The sequence below is a fragment of the Mercenaria mercenaria genome, chromosome 13 (assembly GCF_021730395.1).
Source record: "Mercenaria mercenaria strain notata chromosome 13, MADL_Memer_1, whole genome shotgun sequence".
Classification (NCBI taxonomy): Eukaryota; Metazoa; Mollusca; class Bivalvia; order Venerida; family Veneridae; genus Mercenaria; species Mercenaria mercenaria.
This window is the reverse complement of record NC_069373.1, coordinates 47,578,097-47,601,348: the sequence shown is the minus strand read 5'-3', so window position 1 is coordinate 47,601,348 and position 23,252 is coordinate 47,578,097. Positions and strand designations below refer to the sequence as shown.

General features: G+C 35.1%; 1 protein-coding gene across 9 annotated transcripts in view; it reads left to right on the top strand.

Annotated features, from left to right (window-relative positions):
* LOC123528624 (5-aminolevulinate synthase-like) overlaps positions 1-23,252 on the top strand; it is a 38,422-nt gene that overhangs the window by 5,385 nt on the left and 9,785 nt on the right. Inside the window, exons 2-8 of one of the 9 annotated variants that reach the window (XM_053521738.1) lie at positions 5,984-6,064; positions 13,678-13,838; positions 15,028-15,129; positions 16,442-16,654; positions 19,091-19,310; positions 21,107-21,291; positions 21,959-22,138. In XM_053521738.1, the coding sequence (XP_053377713.1) occupies positions 13,685-13,838; positions 15,028-15,129; positions 16,442-16,654; positions 19,091-19,310; positions 21,107-21,291; positions 21,959-22,138 (1,054 nt within the window). In that variant the 5' untranslated portion in view covers positions 5,984-6,064; positions 13,678-13,684. Of the gene's footprint in view, positions 1-5,802; positions 5,922-5,983; positions 6,065-7,244; positions 7,271-7,953; positions 8,162-8,227; positions 8,281-12,594; positions 12,718-13,677; positions 13,839-15,027; positions 15,130-16,441; positions 16,655-19,090; positions 19,311-21,106; positions 21,292-21,958; positions 22,139-23,252 lie in introns of those variants that run through there. The other 8 variants (XM_053521734.1, XM_053521732.1, XM_053521736.1 and 5 more) reach the window with 8 other exon arrangements.

The following is a 23,252-nucleotide window of genomic DNA, read 5'->3' as shown; positions in this document are numbered from 1 at the left end:
ACGACAATTTAGAAGTTATTCTTGTCAAACAATAATGTAAATTCCTTGAGGGCAGATAGGTCACAGAGGTAGGATATCACTATTATCATTTGAGACACTTATCTTTTATATGGGATATAGCAACCAATTCGGCTTTTTTTTATCTACTCACAATTAAGACGAGTAGAACAACATGATTTATTGATTCCTGAATGATACCGACCCACTTCTTTTAGCATCTTTGTTGAGGGGGTGTTAATTGATGATGAAAACAAGGTCAATTACTTACGATAGTTTATCAACTGAATAATTACCGATCATCAATGTTTTTGTTTTTTTTCTTTTTCTCTGGGTTCTAGAGTTAAAATATGGCCCCTTAAAGGACCCAAATTTGCTATTTGGGCTTTTGCAGCCATATAGAGTCTTCATTTATTAATATAAGTCACTGAAAATTTCTAAAGTAGCAACATAGTTCTTTATGGGAATATAAGTCTCTGAAAATCTGATATGCTAGAAAATGTCGAAAACTTGTTTAAAGTGAGTGAATTTTATATAAAATAAAGAACAGCCGGATTTAGTAGTGTTCAGCCTATAAGGAGCAATACATGGGTTTTTGCCAAACTCCTCGAAATTGAATGGAAAGGCCATTAATCTATTCTAAACGATGTAAAATGGTGACAAATGGCTTAAAACTCTTTAATATGGCCCCTTAAAGTTAAAGGACCCAAATTTGCTATTTGGGCTTTGGCAGCCATATAAAGACTTCATTTATTGTTTGATTTGATACAAACTTGCAAAATATCTTCAACAACAGTTAATCTTGGATTCAATGATGAATCTGTCAGATCCAATCTTAGGTTCCAGAGTTACAGCCACTGATTGACCCCTGAAAGAGCCAGAATGTAATTTTTACCTTGTGAACACGATAGAAATGACATTTTGTATTTGATTTTAATTACACTTACTTACAACTTAAGTCACAATAAGATCTTGGTTCCTTTCAAAAACCAGCTAGACTGAATAGATTCCTTCGTGGGTTCTGGAGTTACTGCCCCTGAAAGGGGGCAAAATTTTCTAGTTTGGCCCTTTCAGCCATATAGAGGTTTCATTTATGCTTTGATTTGATACAAACTTGCATAGAATGATTATCTTGATGATTTCTAGGCCTGGATTGAAACTGGGTCATGTCTGGTCAAAAACCTAAGTCATCAGGTCAGGAAAAGCTTGTTAACAACCTAGAGGCCACATTTATGACCCTATCTTCATGAAACTTGGTCAGAATGCTTATCTTGATGATTCCTATGCTAAGTTCGAAACTGGGTCATATGGGGTCATAAACTAGGGCACAAATCAAAGGAAAAGCTTGTTTAAACACTCTTGTTCATTTGATTTGCATGAAACTTGGTCAGAATGTTTCTTTGCATGAAATAACGAATGAATTTTTATCTGGGTTGTGTAGGGTCAAAAACTAGGTCACTGGGTCAAATCAAAGAATAAGCCTTTTTACACTCAAGAGGCCACGTGTTTTGGTCCAATCTAAATGAAAACTGGTCAGAATATTAGTCTCCATGAAATCACTAGGTAGAACATGTTTACACTATTGTGTGTTACGCAGGTGGGCGACTTGGGACCATCTTGGCCCTCTTGTAGAGAAGTTTCTCTGCCATATTTCATTTTGGGAGAAAAAATAAGCTTGTTTTCAATGGGGAAGTGGCTGAAAATCTGTAAGCCTGGTATATACATGTAAGGATGAAAAACTCAGCTCTAGGTGTTTGCCTTTCCAAGCTGTCATTGTATAATCAGTGAATGAACATTACCCTGCTAAATTTCCAGGGTTCTCAGTAGCAATTTCAAGTTGCAGTCCTGGGACTCCCAAAGTTTAAAAAGTTGCAGTCCCAACTACTGACTAGACTGATGGACAGACTTTAACTTTTCGTCAAAACACAGGCCTCTATTGTACTGTCAAATTAAGTGTAGACCGACAGACATTTTGTAATCACAATTCTTCACCCAGATATTGTTCAGGTGAGATAAAAAGGTAAAATAGGTAAAATGTAGTCAGAAATTAATATTGATCTACACTGGTCACGAAGGCAGAATCGGTTGTGTCCAGCGTGATAAGGGTAAAGATGATATAAATATATACATTATGTTTTTAGCTCACCTGAGCACAAAGTGCTCAAAGGTGAGCTTTAGTGATCGCCCTTCGTCCGTCGTCCGTCCGTCCGTCGTCAACAATTTGACTGTTAACACTCTAGAGGTCACATTTTTGGCCCAATCTTAATGAAACTTGGTCAGAATGTTACCCTTAATAAAATCTTGGACGAGTTCGATATTGGGTCATCTGGGGTCAAAAACTAGGTCACCAGGTCAAATCAAAGGAAAAGCTTGTTAACACTCTAGAGGTCACAGTTTTGGCCCAATCTTAATGAAACTTGGTCAGGGTGTTACCCTCAATAAAATCTTGGATGAGTTCGATATTGGGTCATCTGGGGTCAAAAACTAGGTCACCAGGTCAAATCAAAGGAAAAGCTTGTTAACACTGTAGAGGCCGCATTTATGACTGTATCTTCATGAAACTTGGTCAGATTGTTAATATTAATGATCTTAAGGTCCAGTTTGAATCTGGGTAATTTGGGAAGAAAAACTAGGTCACCAGGTCAAATAAAAGGAAATGCTAGTTTACACTGTAGAGGCCACATTTATGGCCTTATCTTAATGAAACTTGGTCAGAATGTTAACCTTGATGATCTTTAGGTAACTAGGTCAAAAACTAGGTAACTAGGTCAAATCAAAGGAAAAGCTTGTTACCCCCTAAAGGGGCCATATTTATGACTGTATCTTCATGAAACTTAGTCAGAATGTTAAACTTGATGATCTTTAGGACAAGTTCGAATCTGGGTCATGTCGGGTCAAAAACTAGGTCACCAGGTCAAATCAAAGGAAAAGCTATTTAACACTTTAGAGGCCACATTTATGACCGTATCTTAATGAAACTTGGTCAGAATGTTAATCTTGATGATCTTTAGGTCAAGTTTAAATCAGGGTCAGGTGGGGTCAAACACAAGGTCAATAGGTCAATTCAAAGGAAAAGCTGGTTAACACCATAGAGGCCATATTTATGACTGTATCTTCATGAAACTTAGTCAGAATGTTAAACTTGATGATCTTTAGGACAAGTTTGAATCTGGGTCATGTCGGGTCGAAAACTAGGTCACAGGGTCAAATCAAAGGAATAGCTATTTAACACTTTAGAGGCCACATTTATGACCATATCTTAATGAAACTTGGTCAGAATGTTAATCTTAATGATCTTTAGGTCAATAGGTCAGGTGAGCGATACAGGGCCTTCATGGCCCTCTTGTTATTTAGATCTATGGTATAAGATTTACATAGTTTTGAACAGTATAATGATGTTTAATAATAATGCTATGTTATTGTAGAATAACCAGAGTTTTGAGTTCTTATGCGTAAGAATATATCACATATATGTAGGTTATTTGCTGGTCATGTTTGAATATAATTTATATACAACTTAATTTGGATAATCAAAGTGATCAAACATGTATCTCACAGCTGTAATATTTTGATATTAATTTTACTTAAAAGTTAAAATGAACTTCCACGCAATAGATTAGTTAAAAGTAAGTACCGTGCAGCTCGATTTTGTACCTGAAATACTCGTTAAGCATCATTAAGTACATAAAATGTTAATGGATGGTAATGTTATAATGTTTGTTACTGTGATATATAATTTTATTACACTGATTTTTATCTTCATTAATATTTTAGTGAGAGTTTGACATAGTACTCTAAGATAACTCGTTTTTCAAGAAAAACTAGCTATATCACTTGTAATATTAATATCATGTGCAGTTGAATATCCTTTTTTTTTTTTGACATTTCCTTTCTCACATGCAGACTGTGGCCTATCCTGGGAAATGGATTTAGAAAATAAAGTTTGTTTTAATATTTTGTGTGGATTACTTTTCTAAAACTCACTTTTGATAGTGGGTAATTTCCCACAAGTTTAGTATATTTTTTTTATATATAAATAAGTGTGGTGAGTTTATTACATTTGTATTTATTACATGTACCAGTACTTATATTAAGCTTCTTTCATGATTTTTGGTTTATTCAGTTTTGTATGGTTAAGAAGAAAGTAAAATAATGATGGTGTCCTGATTCTGTGTAAATTTGAGGGAATGGCTTTACCCTTACCCTGCTAAGTTTCTATAATGAACTTGTCCATCTTTCATTTTGGACAGAACCATTTACTGTTAAACGGGGTGCTTACCAAAGAGATTCTGACTGAATGGCCAACAGTGCAGATCTTGATCAGACTGCACGGATGTGCAGGCTGATCATGAGCTACTCTGGTCGCATAGGCAGAATCAGTCATGTCCAGCATGATAAGGGTTAAAGTGTGAGGTGGATTAAATTGTACATGGCATGAGGTACACAGAATAAATTTAGGGAAGCACCCTCTAGACAAAATGGGCCTTGTTAAATGAAACCAAGACAGATGAAAAAACTCTGTATATTTTTATACAAATCTTAATTTTCTGTTAGAAAATGGGTAGGAATTGTTACTTTTGTTTGAATTAAAATGTTTTTTAAAAACACGCATGAAACAGGATGTATTACTTGATCACCTGCTAAGGGTGGGTGTCCACTTTCTAACTTTAGCTTATTATCAGATGTTCACCAAACTTTGTCACAATGTTAATGGGCATACTGTGTTGGCCAATAACTAGACAGAGTGTCGGCCAATTACTAGACAGATTGTCTTAAAGACGGGAGTTATGAATTTATGGCCCTTAAATTACTAAAAATTGTGAAAATTGACAGTGTCTGCCTCTTATCCTGTGAGTGTCCACCAGTCTTATGGAGCATAATACCTGTATTTCGGTCAGTTTCGATAACCAGCCAGATAGTACTGTCCCAGTCACTGTTGAGTTATTGCCCTTGAATTACTTAAGGTTACAAATATTGACAGTTTTCACTTACGGTAATTACTTAAACAGTTCTTATCCAGTGTTTACCAAACTTTGAATGTTTAAAGGCATATTATATTGACCCAGCTTGATAACCAGCTGGATAGTCTTTGTTACTCTGGAGTTTAAAATAATAATAATGTTCCTTCATTTGATCGCAATAAAAAATATAACAAATTAGTCTGCACTGTAAATAGCATATGAAAATAGAAGTCAAAAGTAATTTGCTGTGACTAGGGTATATTGTAAGAGTTTGCCACTCCTGTTTTCATTTCAAATTTTTTTGTATTGATCATGTGTATTAAAAACAAAGACAAAATTTTGTCTGCCGTGGTCATTTTTAGTTGAGCTGGCGGTAGAGATTTTATCCTACATGTACACATTGAATTGTACTGTATTAGCCGTTGATGTTTTATATAGAACTCTGAAAAACAAATCATTCACTAGTCAGGATTTCCCAACTTTCATAAAGTGTATCATAACTATTGGGCTTGGTAATGTGAACTAATTTATGACTGTTCTTCAGTTTATACGAGATAGAAAAAAAGACAACAAAATGTTGTTTCAAGTATGATTTTTAACGTAATTTATGATATTTCGGAAAAAGTAATTTAAAAATGCATGTCACGTCATTAATGTCACATAGATTTTTATTTACTTGTACCATCCTGTAAAAGTGTTGTCCACTTTGTCATATGATTTCATTCACTATTATCCTGTATAAGAAGGATCTTGTTGACAAGTCATTCGTTGCACAAGCAGCGAATGAAAACAGGTTTGATAAAAAAAACATCAACAGGATTTGACCTTGACCCACAGGTATATGATGAAGCCCAAGATTGTTGTTGGTCAAACAAATGTAATATCCCGAACTGTTGGGAAAATGCTTTAGAAATTTGCTCCGATGATGAGTTACAAGCTTTTAATGAATAACTCTGTCCTAAGGTAGGGTTTTTATGAACTTGGTTCGCTATATGGAGTTATAGTTCTTTTGTTTCAAATTTCAAATTTCTGACTCAGATAAAAGCAGACAAATATAAACCATTTACAGAATATATATAGAAACTTTCAGAAAGAAGAAAATAGAAGTAAGTTTGATTTTTTATATTTTCTCCATTAGAAAGTTCTGCACAAAAGAGTTTTATAGTGTTGTCCTTACGTCTGTCAGTTCATTCCGCAATGTACGTTTTCATGTCATCATTCGTGTGAATCATACTTGGTAGAAAACACAGTTTCATGTCTATTTATTAACAACTGCCAGCCTGTTTTAGCTGACTCGGGTTTATCATATAATTATTATTGAACAGTTTTAACTTTTAGCCTTCTAAATTTCTAAAATGGACGGGTCCATCATTCAGTTTGGGCAGTATCACTTATCATTCAAAGTGGTGTTCACTAAAAATTTACAGACTGATTAGCGAACAGTGTAGACCATGATCAGCCTGCATAAAATGTGCAGGCTGATCTTGCAACGTGTCAGTCCTGCCAAGTATTATCTCAGTACATCAAGAGTTCGAATCAGGAGGTTGCAAGTTGGCTGCCTGGGTGAGGTGAATTAACTCTTTGTGACAACTTGACAGGGGACACTATGTTAACTTAGATCAGTTTTTCTCCATCTCTGAATCATGAAGGAGAATCAATTTGCTATCTGTTTTGAAATTTTGATATTTGTCCAGAGGCATGTCCTTTTAACCTTTAACCTTCTAGCAGCCAGGCTCATCTTGGTCTGCACTGTTCACTATATTCAGTTAGTAAATTTTCATTGAACACCCTTCGAATAATAAATTGAACTGCCCAAATTGAATAACAGACCAGTCCATTTTAGAAATTTAGCAGGGTAAAGGTTAAATCTACTCACTAATATAGGAAGCATGCTAATGAGATGATAAAATGCAGTAGATTTTTGACATTTACAATTTAGCTAGACTTTTGCAAAAAAAAAAAAGTTTAAAAGTTAGATTGTAAAATTCTTGTCTCTTAAGATAGATGCCTACCCCTAAGGGCTTATAATTTGTCAAATATATTGACATTTAGATGTATATGTGTTGTAAAGGACATATTTTAAGTATTAGTACTTTTTCTTATCACAGTAAAGCCTGAAATCAGTGATAACGTTTGTAGTTTAGTCGTGATCATAAGTCAAAAGGTCATCAAATTGGTCATGTTAATATTATATTAAGGCTTCCTTTTTGTTCCTTCATAGTTCTTGCGTGACACATTCATTTGGATAGTTTGGGAATATTAAATATTGGATACATTGTTGGTTATAAAGTAGCTGGTATTATGTTCAACAGGTAAATTTTTAAAAATCTGGCACTTTAAAGATATCCCATGTACATCTTCCATGACAACTACTGTGAGTTAAGTTATAGATAAGTACTTCAAAGGTAGATAATTGTCATTTAATTCATTTAATTTACTGGTTATATAAAACTACTGTTTTTATAGAGCGACATAATCACAAATAAATGTCATGTGTGACAGTCAATTTACGCATTTGTTAAAATAAAACAAATTTGAAATTCATTGTTTTAGTGGGTACACATTCATATGTTGCTTTAATAGCTGTATTAGATGTATGCTTTAATTTTAATTGACAGATACCGTTTATACACACAAATATGTTAATTTTATATTTCAAAAGTAATTGTTATTGTTTTCAAATATGATTTTGGTCTAATATCAATATCTTTTAGGATATTCATTAATATATGTTATAATCTTTTTATGGATCAGTCAGTCTTCTCCTGTCATAATTTCAAACATCTCGTAAATTTTTTTTTTACATATATCATCTAAGTTTAAAAAATCAATTATTATGTACCCGGAATAATCTAAAAATAATTAAGTAGTGAGAACATTTTGCCTACGCTTAAGTCTTCCTTATATAATAAAAGTCACGATACATAAAGGTGCGTGATATTTTTTCAGTGTATTTTGTTAACATAAAACGTCGAGAGCTGTATATCCTGTTGTAAAGGTAAATGAACCGGAGACAAATCTGTCACGTAGACAGTGCAAAAAATAGTCCACGACAAGCAGTTTAAGTGTTTGACGTAAACTTTGAAGGAATTAGGCAGATTGTCGAAGCCTTATCTTACTGAGACCACAACTGATTCAGCAGATACATTAGTGAGGAATATTGATTTTATATTACTAACAAGCTTCAGGGTTATAAGTGTCAAGTAAGCAGTGTAATTAGTTAGTTTATATGTGCTAAATTACAGACATCTGGTAAAGAAAATAGTTAAAACAGTGAAGTTTTTATGAATTTTAAAACTTTTCGTTGCTGGCTTACATCAAGGTAAAAATTTTCATTTGATTATATAAATTTCATTTTATACATACCTGTTTTGACAAAAAAAGACTGTCAAAATGAAATGCAGTATAAAGTTGTTTTGTAAGTTTAATATTTAGGATTTATTATATTGACTTAGGAGACTCCTGATACCAACATATTGTATGCAAATATTGACTGTGAGTAATTTCCTTATTATGTGTCCTGGTTTTTAACTGCAGATAACAGATCATTATGCTTACCTGTTCTTTGATAATAGGTCATTTATAAATAATTGTTATATAGGAGAGCAATTTTTTTTTGCGGGTGGAAAATTTATTAAATTTTACTTCTTCGATAATTGATTGCATCTTACATAAAAATGGCAGGATCCATGCTGCTTGCTTACGGTTTCTCTAATAATTGCAATTGGCTTTGAAAGTGAACTGCATGGATCCTGACCAGACTGCGGGAATGAGTAGGCTGGTCTGGATCCATGCTTGTCGCAAATGCACTATGTTGGTTTTCTTATGGTGCGGCTCATTAGGAATGTTTCAAATTGTGGAGCTTTTGTTGTCACTCCCGTTGTTGTCATACTCTGCATCACAGAAGTTTGGCATATAAGAAGGTTTTTCTAAAACTACTAGACCTAATGCTTTCAAGCTTCACATAATTATATGTTCGGCATCATGAGTTTACCTTGCAGGACAAGTTACATAACTCTAGCTTTTATTTTGTCAAAAATATGCCTCTCTTCAACTTAGAATTACAGGTTAAAGTTCCGCATGTAGACCAGTGTCTCAAAAACTGCTAATTCAAATGCTTGCAAACATCTCATGTCATGTCTTGGGCATCATGAGGTGACTTCCTATAACTTCATGTGGCAAGTTACATAACTCTTAACTTTTGTTTTTGCAAAATTATGCCATTTTAAGCCGGTCTGATTTTTTAGCTTACCTGAGCCAAAGGCTCATGGTGAGCTTTTGTGACCACTCAGTGTCTGCCGTCTGTCGTGCATAGTGCGTTGTGTGTCCGTCGACAATTTCTAAAAAAAATCTTCTTCTTCAAAACCACTGGGCAGAATTACACCAGACTTCACGTCAAGAATGATCCTTGGGTGGCCGCCTTTCAAAATTATTCAAAAAATTGAATTCCAAGTAGAACTCTGGTTGCTATGGCAACCGAAAGGAAAGACTTTAAAAATCTTTGTGTACTAAACCACAGTTCATAGAGCTTTTATACTTGGTATGTAGTATCATCTAGTGGTCCTCTACCAAGATTGTTCAAATTATCTCCCTAGGGTCAAATATGGCCCCACCCTGGGGGTCACATGGTTAACATACTTATATAGGGAAAATTTGAAAATCTTCTTGTCCAAAACCACATGTACTAGGGCTTTGATATTTTGTGTGTAGCATCATCTAGTGGTCCTCTACCAAGACTGTTAAAATTATCCCCCTAGGATCAAATATGGCCCTGCCCGGCCTGGGGGTCACATGGTTAACATAGACATATATAGGGAAAAACTTTGAAAATCTTCTTGTCAAAAACCACAGGGCCTAGGGCTTTGATATTTGGTATATGACATCATCTAGTGGTCCTCTACCAAGACTGTACAAATTATGCCCCTGGGTCGAAAAGAGGCCCCGCCCCAGGGGTCCCAAGTTTTACATAGACTTGTGTAGGAAAAAACTTTAAAAATCATCTTGTCTTTAACAAGAAGACATAGGCTTTTGATATTTGGTATGTAGCATTGCCTGGTGGTCCTCTGCCAAGATTTTTCAAATTATTACCCTGGAAATGGAAAGAGGCCCCGCCCAGGGGGTCCCAATTTTACATAGACTTATATAGGAAAAAAAACTTTAAAAAACTTCCTGTCTGAAACTACAAGACCTAGGCCTTTGATATTTGGTATGTAGCATTGTCTTTTGGTCCTCTACCAAAATTATTGAAATTATTACCCTGGGGTGAAAAATGGCCCCGCCCCAGGGGTCCCAAGTTTTACATAGACTTAAATTGGAATTTTTAAAAAGAAAAAATCTTCTTGTCTGAAAGTTCAAGGCCTAGGCTTTTGATTCTTGGTATGTAGCACTGCCTAGTGGTTCTCTAACAAAAATGTTCAAATTATGCCCTTGGGATGAAAAGAGGCCATGCTATGGGGGTCACTTGTTATAGGAGTGGGAATACTGTAAAAATTTTCTGATCAAATTTCCTATCCTGTTTTGTTATAATTACCTGATGAACCCAAGTAATTAGGGATCACTTGACTTTGACCTTGACCTACTGACCTATTTTTTTGTTTTTGTAAGATAGAGCCTTGAAATTTGGATGACAAATGCAGTTTTGCACACCAATCTTAAAACTGACTTCCAGTGACCATGAATGTGACCTACTGACCTACTTTCTTAGTATTTTAGCATCAGTTTGACATTTGAAACATGTAGCTCATATTACTCAGGTGAGCGATCCAGGGTCATCATGACCCTCTTGTTTAAAAAAATCTATGAGGTAAATATTTGTCGTCACTTGATTGTCGGTGTTGGTTTTAACTTTTGTTAAGGTCCGCCTTTTCTCAAAAACTATAACAAATATAGCTTTGAAACTTTGCACACTTGTTTATCATCATCATTTGATCAGGATTATGGTCCTTTTTGAACTTAGAAAATTAGATTTTCTTGGTTAAAATTTTTGTTAAAGTCCATCCGCTCCACAAAACATAAGAGCTACAGCTTTGAAACTTTGCGCACTTGTTTATATATTATAATCATCAGCTGATTAAGTAGACCAAGAACTATAACACTAACATACATTTTATCAGAATTATGGCCCTTTTTGTACTTAGAAAATTTGAAATTCTTGGTTAAACTGTTTAGTTTAGGTCCACTTTACTTGAATACTATAGGGACACAAGCTTAGATGCTTTGCAGACTTGTTAATCTCATTAGGTGAATACATAGGCAAAGAGTCATAAGTGTGATATGCATTTTGTATGAATTATATCTCTTGATGTACTTAGAAAATTTGAATTTCTTTTAATTAGGTCCATTTTTGTTGAATTCAATAAGAGCTGTAGCTTTGAAACTTTGTACACTTGTTTATTATCATTAGGTTAGTGAAGTAGGTTTTGTACTAAAAGTCTTGATCTTCATGTGATCTTGTTAGAATGTTTGTATTTGTAAAAATCTGGTTTTATTTGGTATATATTTTATCATAGTGAGGGTAGTGAGAGTGAGGTAAGCATGCAAGCACTTAGATGAATAACAAACTCCCAGTAGCTGAATATGCAACAAGATGTTTTTGAATTCAGTCCAAACGTGTTTTCTTGGATGAAGCTATATAAATGTTGTTTCATTTCAATGCATGTGACATAAATTGACTCCATCACAACACTTGGTTAGCTTTGATTCAATTTCTGTGTCTTAAGTGGACTGTCTTAATTGACAAAAGTAGAGTCTGCATAATTATTTGATTGATATATATTTGAAATGAAGCTTGGCCATGAACGTAGCTTATAGTAAGACCTATGTTGGGATTTCATGTGCGGTCAAGGTCACTGTTACTAAAAAAATCTTCAAAAAAAGCCTTCCAGGAAGCATAGAAAACAACCAACCAACATAATAACAGACCTGGTTTGACTGAGTTTGACTCCTCATACTCCATAACTCCAGCTCAAGTGGAATTCTATAAATAGTAAAATGAATGCTCTCCATGATCTCAAAAGACCAGAAAATTTAACAACACTGAGGGGCTATTTTTAGCAGCCACACAACACTTGAAGACTGTTGTTGTGATTATAGCTAATAAAAAAAATACAAAAACGGTGTCAGTTTGATAACTCATGTTAAGATAAAGTGAATAAAATGAAACTTAGACCGTAAGAAACCACATTTTTAACTGCACATGGGGCCTTCATTGAGTGGGGTGAAGGTCACTGTCTGTCACCAGAAATAGAAAAAATAGTATTAAAATTTTGCTAATTAGAAAAGAGCCATGTGCATATTTCTATAAAGTTTTTAATGTGTACTTTTCGAAACCCCTTGTTTATTAAAAATGGATAATCTAAATTTATCAACATTGGTAAATTTTTTATGTACTGTTACTACTATATAAAAAAATTATAATTGTCATCAATATCCTTTTTAATGATGGACATCCTATTACAGAGGACGTGTTGTGTATTCAGCCAATGGACTGTCTTTATAGCCAGTTATTTGGAAAACCATTACATTGTGTTAGCATTCTGTGGTTAATTTAGTGTAAAGACCATTGAAAAAATTCCATCTTAGCTGTTGATATATATAACTGGACAGATGAAACTGAAATTCCTAGAAAAAATAATGTTGTCATTATTATAATTTATGACTCTATATAAACCCTTAGACTTATTATTAATCAAATTATATGAATATTGTGATGATAGTAAATAAATATACAGTGCAAAATTATGTTTTTCAACCTTAGTAGGTACTGAAATGTTTTTAGCCATTAAATATTCCTACAAACTTATTAAAGAATTGAAGAGGTTTTATTTAAAAACAGAAAAAAAGGAAAAATAGAAGGATTTCAACTGAAATTAAATATTGAGAAATGGATATTTATATTGTAAGGTTCTGTGGATAATGTATTTAATATCATGTACTATATAAAAAAAATAAATTAGTTTGTTATTTGCATTATAGCATTGGAAACATTGCATAAGCATTCTTTCATAATTGTATTCAATAGTTGCTTACAATTAAGAATGATCGTGTCAACTTGGGACTATCTGGAGATTTCTTGAAATGTAGGATTTATACAAAATACAATATGTATAAGAAATGTGCAGAATTAAATGTGTTTTCTGATTATGATGTAGGGATTAACAATGTTGCTATAGTAACTTTTTTGTACTGTTAGCTCAATCATTGTCAATAGGGAGAGTGTCAATCTATGGACTGCGGGGTCGTGAGTTTGATCCCTGGGCGGGGCGTATGTTCTCATTGACTATTTGATAAAAGAAATTGTGTCTGAAATCATTTGTCCTCCACCTCAGATTCATTCGGGGAAGTTGGCAATTACTTGCGGAGAACAGGTTTGTACTGGTACAGAATCCAGGAACAATGGTTAGGTCAACTGTCAGCTGTTACATGACTGAAATACTGTTGAAAAACAGTGTTAAACCCAAAACAAACAAACAAACAAACCAGTGTTGTCAGATATATTGATTGTTTTACTTCAACATATTTTGTCGAATAATGAAATTCTTTATTTTGATGTTAAGTTTCATGATGATCCACATTATCTGATACTGTATTTTGAAAAAGAGATTGCTAGATTCAATTTAATTTCTCTGTAAAATTGAAAGTGCAGAAAACTTTATTTGTAGCAAACATTCCATAGTATAGCCTACCATCAGTGCTTTAAGTACTTTGATTTTACTTACAGAACAGCTATGAAGGCTCTCCGCTGTCCATTTTTGACGCGTGTCTCTGTGAACCAGATAACCCAGAATGCAAAAAGTCTGTTGAACAATCATGTAGGGAGTTGTCCCATCATGACCAGAATGATGACATCTGTTCAACTGGAAAATATCACCCAGTCGCAAGGTATGGTTTCTTGCTTTTTGTTATTTCCATTTCTTGGGAGCACAGTTTATGATATTAACCCATCAAAGTAAACTTGGAAAAACAATTTTATACAATGAAAATGTAGAAAAGTAACAGACTTAGTGTCTAAGAAAATAGAGAAAATCTGTTGAATTTTTCCTACATGGTTTTATTAAATTGTTTTTATGTTGAAAACTTCTGATTAAGGGAAGTTTCTATTTAAATTGTAGAAAATGAAAGTTTTTAAAAGATTTGACAGAATATAATTAATTATCTTTAGCCTGCTAAATTTCTAAAATGGATTGGTCCATCATTCAATTTGAGCAATACCATTTATCATTTGAAGGGGTGTTCAGTGAAAATTTACTGACTGAATAGCGAACAGTGCAGGCTGATCTTGGTCTGCACTGATCGCCAAGGCAGAATCACTGGCTGCCAGCAGGCTAATGGTTAATTAATCTTTATGTTAGTAAGTACCAGAGGGATGCTAATAAACCAATTTCAGTGATTATCTTGATATATTTCCATTTTTGCAAAACACTGCATTTGAGACTTAAATTTTATTTGATCTTAGTCTGAATTATGAGTGCATTGCACTTTAAACTTTGTCAAACGGGGACCTTAGTGGCAGAGTGGTTAAGGTTGCTGAATCTGAAACAGTTGGCCCTCATCTGTGTGGGTTTGAACCCTGATAACTAGGCCATTATGTGAGGAAGTCATCGAGCTGACTTGCGAAAGGTTCAGAGGTCCTTCCCAGGTGTCAGCTGGTGTCCAGAGGGGTTTCCGGTGTTTTCTTCTAAAGCGGGAAAGTCTCCGATGATTTTGAGTTGTTTGGTGTGACTCACTAACCCATCAAAACATAACTTTTTTACAAATGTAAAAAGATCGAGTTGAGTAAAATGACAGCAATTGAATACTTATGTAAATTTACACTTAAAAGGTTACTTTAACATTTGAAGCAGTTATTATGCATTGTTATAAGAAAATGAACAACAGTGAGAAATGTCATGTCGACATATAATTCAGTCTTCTTTTACATACAGTTATAGCAAAAAAACATACTTTGTATGATTGACAATATAGTGAACATGATGGGTTGTTAAATTATTTGAAATAACATCTGCATTCAAAATAGTGACAGATGGCAAGTTGTAGAATTATAAAATGTAATGTTCATGTTTTATTGTAGTGAGTGAACCAGAGAGAAGCAAGTGCCCCTTCCTGGCCAATGAGTTGAAGACTGTAGCACCAGTTAGTGATGAGGTACAGGAAGATATTATACATGTTCAAGGTATGTTCTTGCCTGCTCCAGTTATGTTCTGGCCTGTTCCATGTATGTTTTTGCCTGCCCCAGGTATGTTCTTGTCTGTCCAAGGTATGTTTCTTGCATATTTAAGGTTCTTGCATGCACAGTGTATGCTAATATGTTAAGGGTATGTTCTTGCTTTCCCAAGGTATGTTCTTGTCTGTCCAGAGTATGTTCTTGTCTGTCAAAGGTATGTTCTTGTCTGTACAGGGTATGTTCTTGCCTTCCCAGGGTATGTTCTTGTCTGTCCAAGGTATGTTCTTGTCTGTACAGGGTATGTTCTTGCTTTCCCAGGGTATGTTCTTGTCTGTCCAAGGTATGTTCTTGTCTGTCCAAGTTATGTTCTTGCCTGTCTGAGGTATGCTCTTGCCTGTCCAAGACAATTCCAGTCTGTTAGAGGTATGATGTTGCCTGCCTAATGTATATATTTCAAGGTTTGTTCTTAATGTTTTAAGGTATTGTATTACCTGTCCAAGGCATTTTCTAGTCTGTCAAAAGTACTTTTTGTCTGGTCTTAAGATATACAGCTCCTTTTCTGAATGTAAGATTAAATTCTAACAGGTTAAGTCACATTGCTATTAGTGTTAGACAGTAGTTTTCTGTGTATGCTTTGCCCTTACAGTAATAGTTAGCCTATACCTGTTTCATGCTATTGTACAGTAAAACTGTTAGAGTTATGAAAATTATTATGCAATCAGTATTTCTGATAAAACCTAACATGAGGAAAACAGCTGATCTTTTATGCAATTATGTGAAGACGACAAATAATTACCAGATGAAAATTTTGTATACCGGTAAATTGGTGGGAGTAAAATCCAGAATTGGCATATATTATCTTCTTAACTGTGAATGGCCGACATTTAGTAGTAAAGCTGTCAGAGAGAGAAAAATACAACTTGCAGTTTATATGTATTGATGAATATACATTATTTTATCATCTGTCTGTGGAAGTGGCATTTACATTTGAATCATTATTCCTTGAGTTCGCAAGCTTAGCTCAAAAGGAGAGCACAGATCTGCTGATTGTGGGGTTGTGAGTTCTTTGCCTGGGCGAGGCAAATGACCTCTGTGACTTATGATGAAGCACGTGTCTGAAACCATTTGTTTTCCACCTCTGATTTATGTGGGGAAGTTGTTGGATACTTGCAAAGAACATGTTAATAGTGGTACAGAATCCAGGAATACTGGTTATGCTAACTGTTCCCCATTTTATAATTGAAATGCTGTTGGAAAAAATGGGGCTAAATCCATAACAAACATACAATATTTTTATCTGAATGATTTTATTGCTTGATAGATAAGACAAGAACACTGGAGAATGAGAGAAAGGACAGTACAGTAGAGGGGGCACAGATGTCTTTGAAGACCCAGGAGAAGCTCAAGGAGTTTATGAAAGTTTCTCCATTACTCGAGAACTTGACAGAGGTGGAGACAGAACCTGCCGGACTGACCCCAGAGAGAGAAGAAACTCCAAAGAAGAAATCCTCTTATAGAGGTGGAGGCCCTACTAGTGTGTATTATGCACACAACACTAACATTGCTTATCTATCATACTGCTTCTAATTAACACTTTACCATTGCAAAATTTGTATCCATTCAAATTATTTTGCTTCAAAATTTGTAAGAAAACTGAAAGGAACATGACACTTCAAATACTTTATCGTGCTTTCCATTATCAGAAAGTAGAATTGATTCATTACCAGAATTTAATTTGCAGGCATTGTGACACAATTATTTAGCTCTAGTCCATATATTAGAGACAGTCAATATATTAGAGACAGTCCATATATTAGAGGCAGTATGGTACTAAGGTTTTTTTCCCCCATTTACAATGATAAGTGTTTGTATCCTGTTTGGGATGTATTACCTGGTATAAGTTAACATTCAATCCCTATTTAAGTATTTTGGGAGAGATTTAACTTGCTTTTATTGAGTTGAAATTTAAGTATCTTTCTTTTGTTGACATTTACATGTATAACTCTGATAGCAACTACAATGTACAGTCAAACCTGTCAAAAAAGGAACACTTGTAAACACTTGTAAACAGAGAAAGCCTTGCTTGAAAACCACTGGTTTATTTATGAGAGAAGATATCCCAAACAGTTTTGCTATTAAATAAAATCATTGTTTGGCATTTATATGCATGGGAATTTCATTTTATACCTATGAATAATTTACAAAGAATACTGCTTATATTTAACAAATAAAATACAAATGGACAAATTTCAAATTCCATATTTAGATCTACTAGGTGTAACTTGGATTTAGTACTGGTATGAAACCTGTGCCAGGACTACTTTCATTTATATTCATTTATATTCATGACCCCACAGGGATCATCCTAGGTCAAAATTTTAGGGAGAAGTGACTTCTCCCTCCACAGAATTTAGGGAGAAGTTGAGGATTTTAAGGAGAAGTATCGGCATAGCATTCAGTTTCCTGCCTATATATATCCACTTTCTGTGGGTCTAACTCTGAGCTGTAACTTATAAACAGTAATTATTTAAGGAAATAGATTCTTGCATTATCATTTTCATGAATTTCTAAATAAAATATAAACTTAGCTATGCCCGATTTTTGCATCAACTTATTCAGATTTATACATTTAATTTATTTATTCATTATTTTTTTTGAAAATAATATCAAACTCGTAGATAATGGCGATCTTTTTACAATATTTTGTACGGCAGTTCTGACGTCCGCGAAATCATTTTTTATCCACAGTACCCGTGCAGTTCATTTACAGAAATTGACCATAATCACGGTAATTGAAATATTTTTTGAAGTAATTTTTAATAAAATGAAAAAAATAGTATAAAATTGTTGCATAAGATCATGCTCTCGTTAAGTTTATCAGGTTTTTACACGACGATTGAAAATTTTCAAAATGGCGGCGGCTTACAATATTATTGATTGACACTGTGGGATATTAACGCTACGATTGGCTGAAGTTTGACAGGCGAGTAGGCGGGGTTGACTATGGATTTATCGATAATTTTATCTAGAATATGCATCAAGTTTTACAACTTTAAGTAAACAGATAATAACTCGCTGAAAAAATCGGCGATTTAGATTTCGCCCGGAGGCGATAATTAGGCGAAGTGGCCGACTTTAAAGCGACGATATCGCTCAGATCGCCTTGTAGGATGATCCCTGCCCCATAAATAATTAGTTCTTTGTTTCAAAGCTTCTTGTTATATTGTGTTCAGAATAGTATAGGTGGGGTAGCTTGATCTGGGATATATCGACTGGATTTTACAGGGCCAGATCGTACTTGGTGCTTGTGCATCTTAGTGATCAAGGTCTGGTAAAATCTGTTGTGATAATGTTTTGAGCCGCGCCACGAGAAAACCAACATAGTGCGTTTGCAACCAGCATGGATCCAGACCAGCCTGCACATACACGCAGTCAGGTCAGAATCCATGCTGTTCACTTTCAAAGCCTATTGCAATTAGAGAAGCATGGATCCTGACCAGACTGCGCGGATGCGCAGACTGGCCTGGATCTATACTGGTCGCAAATGCACTATGTTGGTTTTCTCATGGTGCGGCTCTTTAGCCTCTTACAGGCATCGCCAAAACAGTGATTTTGTTCAGTGATAAAACCACTCTTTAGGATATAGCATTTAAATTCTAACACTACATTCACCAAAAAAAGAAAAGCGATGCCTGTTCTGTACAGTACTCCTCTTCACTGCATCATTCACAATGTAGGTCATTTCATGGAATATCAATTTGCTATAGCAGCATATTGGGTGATGTTACATTATCAGTTAAACATTTGTTGTGTATTTAGACCATCTTCAAGTCATCTTCTTTATCTTGAAGCATGAACTTTTTATACAGGTTAGATTTTATATATATAACTTGAAAATATGATCAGAGAATTTACTGATGGTTTGATAAAGATGACATGTTTAAAAGAAAGTGGCATTTATAATTTTCAGCTCCTACTGAAAACCTGTTCAACTATGACAAGTTCTTCAATAATCAGATTGAGAAGAAGAAACGAGATCATTCTTACCGAGTGTTCAAGAAGGTGCTTCGTAAAGGTCCCATGTTCCCCCTTGCCGAGGAACACACAGACCGGAAGAGGAACATTAGCGTCTGGTGCAGCAATGATTATCTTGGAATGAGTTGGCATCCAAAAGTCACTGAGGCGGTCAGGTAATACAGGGCCCAAAGGTTATAAAGATAAATGCGCAAACCAGTCACAATGCAGCTTTGCCATTGGTCGGTTTTGAAATGTAGTTTGAAATTAGCCAGTCAGAAGATAATGGTTTCCAAACATGGTTGTGTTAGCTCGAATTCTCTCCCTTTATGTCCAGTTTGAATATTGCATTTAAATAAAGGTAGTTTGAAATCAACTGAAAATTGATACTGATTTCATTTTAATTTCCTGTTGTATATCAAGTACAGTTATTTTATTCTTGTTTCATAGATTCTGCCATTGAGGACCTTAGTTTGTTTAACTCGAAATGCTAATTGTCTTTGGTTTCATAGGTTTTAGTGCAGTCAGTTTCAAAATTTGTTTCTGCCTTTGGGACCAGTGTAGATCTTGATCAGCCTGCACATCCATGCAGTCTGATCAAGTTCTGCACCGTTTGCTGTTTAGTCAGTATCTTGGTAAGCACTCCTTTTAATAGTCGATTTTATACTGTCCAAATTAAAAGATGGACAAGTTCATTATATTGAAATTTAGCAGGGTAAGGCTTAAAAACAGTCTACATTGTTGTAAACTATTTGACTGTTATACATCACTTCTTTTGCTATCCCAGCTGTTGGTTGTCTGATATACATTATTTTAGTTAAACCTTACCCTGTTGAATTTTTAAGAACGATACTGACTGAATGGCGAACAGTGCAGATCATGATCAGACTGCATGGCTGTGCAGGCTGATCATGATCTACATTAGTAGCTAAGGCAGGATCTGGTTGTAAGCATGGGAAGGGTTATTATAGTGTTGTATATTTCATGAAATGAGATTATGATGTTCATTAATAAATGATGGCCTGAGCACTAGGGAGAGTGCAGATCTACAGGTCATGGTGTCTCAAATTTGATACCCAGACTAGGCATCTTGTGATGATTTGACAGAAGAAACTAACTGAAATCATTCATCCTGCACCTCTGAGTCATGTGGGGAAGTTGGCAGAATCCAAGAAAACTGGTTTGGTTAACTGCTTGCCATTACGTAAAGCTTAAATACTGTTGCAAAATGGCCTTACCCCTCCCCACCCCCACTCACACACACAAAAATCTTTTAATGAATAAAAAACCAAACAGGAAATACGATAAATTTGATGCTGTTTTGTGACTATTTTCATTTATGTAATGTTCCAGTTAAATATGTGGTATAAAACGGAAAGGAAATGTCTCAAAACAGCAGTCTTGATAGTAATAGTAGTCTGTGCTAGAAAGAATTTAGGATCACAAGACTTGTATTTTTCTCAAATACTGCATTTTACTGTTGTGTCAAATTGAATTATTCAATCTCTGTACCAAGTTTTACTTGAGGTTATATAAAAGAAGAAATCAGATCTTCCTCTATACTGAAAAAATCGCAACTTTCTTGGAACTGCAGTTGTGTGGCTTAGTGGTGTGGTGTCGGTGGTAGAGCGTACTCCTCACACACTGGAGGTGGTGGTTTGATCTCCAAAGACTATAAAAACAGGCCTGGTAGCTTCCTGTCTTATTGCTCTATGGTAAAAGAATGCTGCAGGATTGGTTAGCCCAGTATCAGTATTTTCTAATTGTCATTTTTTTGTGGCTTCATTTTCCAGTGAGGCAGCACTTCCTCACAGCATGTAGACACCATTGCTAAATGACTATAATTTTCAAGAAATACATGTTATTATAACCAAGACTTTATCCCTCAACTTCGGATGTAACAGTAGACTGGAAATTGAGGAACATAAATGGCAAGGCAATGCTAACAAAATACATTTTATAACTGTCACAGGAATGCTTTACTAGAGCATGGAGCAGGGGCTGGTGGGACGCGGAATATATCGGGGAATTCTCCCCTGCATGAAGATCTTGAGAAGGAAATAGCATCCCTCCATCAGAAAGATTCTGCTCTCATTTTCACGTCTTGCTTTGTTGCGAATGATTCAACCCTGTTTACTCTCGGAAAAGCATTACCAGGTAATAAGATGTTTTCTGATAAATTAATGAAAAAAAAGAAACAAACTGAAGTAGTTTTTATATATTCTTGAAAATGAAGGAGTTTATTTTGACTGAAAATTAATCCAGGTCAGAGTGTATAAAGTTTTATTAAGGGACCCATTGATCTTCCAGTTCGTCACCTTAGCGCAAAAAGTGAATAAGTCCTTTAAGTCAATGCAGTTATCCACTTCTTGGACTTAGGTGACGAGTTGTATTCTCAAAAGAGTTATGTAATCTTCTATTTCAACGAAAAATAATATCTAATATGTATTTAGTACATTAAAAGTAGTGATAGTGTTTTTACAAGTTTATTTCAATTTGAGAATGATTATCAAAATCACATATTCATTGACAGAAGTACAGTGCTTGATATGAGTGAATAGTAGCAGCACTGAACAAAAAGATAAAATGAGCTGTGCCATGGGAAAACCAACATAGTGGGTTTGCGACCAGCATGGATCCAGACCAGCCTGCGCATCCGCGCAGTCTGTTCAGGATCCATGCTGTTCGCTAAGGGTTTTTATTGTAGGCATTGAACAGGTGTCTGATCCATGTGGCCAACCACATGTTGATTCTCGTGCATGGTCTAATAAATATCAGTAAGTGGGGCAAGTTTACTGAACACTATGTTTGTAATATTTTTCAGGGGTGCATATATTCTCGGATGCAGGCAATCATGCCTCTATGATACACGGCATCCGGACCAGTGGTGCACCAAAGCATATATTCCAGCATAATGATCCGGACCACTTGGACCATCTGCTGAAGCAGGTTGATCCTGCTTTACCTAAAATTGTGGCGTTTGAAACTGTACATTCTATGGATGGTAAGAAGACTTGTCTTGTGTTTTATTTTTGTGGCACTTACGGGTAGTTTATACCAATTTAATTAGCTTCAGCCTTATTTGAATCAGTAAATTTTCCTCTTCCTTGAAAAAGTCAACCACTTCTCATTAAGCAGGGACATTCATGCCTGATGACTTGAGCAAGGACATTTATGTCTGATGACTTGAGCAAGGACATTTATGTCTGATGACTTGAGCAAGGACATTCATGTCTGATGTCTTGAGCAAGAGCATTCATGTCTGATGACTTGAGCAAGGACATTCATGCCTGATGACTTGAGCAAGGACATTCATGGCTGATGACTTGAGCAAGGACATCCATGCCTGATGCCTTGAGCAAGGACATTCATGCCTGATGACTTGAGCAAGGACATTCATGTCTGATGGCTTGAGCAAGGACATTCATGTCTGATGGCTTGAGCAAGGACATTCATGTCTGATGGCTTGAGCAAGGACATTCATGCCTGATGACTTGAGCAAGGACATTCATGCCTGATGACTTGAGGAAGAACATTTATGTCCCTCAATTTATTCCTTGTCAGGTTAACTCAGTAGGTAAAGCACACAGCTGTGAAGCATGAGGCCATGACTTCCATTCTTTGGGGAAGGCAGTATTCTGCATGACTATTTTTAAGAGGACAATCTGTTTGAAATGATTTAGGCCGAAGCAAGGAACCTTTATACCCTCAAATTGAAGGGATTTGGCTAAAAATGATCTTTCCTTAGAATAAGTTTGGTCATATAATGAACATCAGAACATGAGTTTTTGTCCCTAAACTATCTTAAAAAAAGTGCAAAATCAAGAAAAAAGACATGTCAGTTTGGAATTAAACCTAAGCTGCCTCAGCAGTTAAAACTTTCTTATCTTTTAGACCAATACACCATAGAGGAATTCTGTACATAATGGCTGTTAAATATGAGGATGTATAATTTAGTCAGTCTACCTCTGGTACTCTGTTACAAACATTTCAATTGTGAATGGAAAAATTAGTGAAATAAATAATTCTCATGTTTTTCCATATCATATAATTTGTCAGTAACTAAATTTCAGATTCCTGCCTTTAAAATGTTTTTGCAGCAAAACATTTAGGAATTA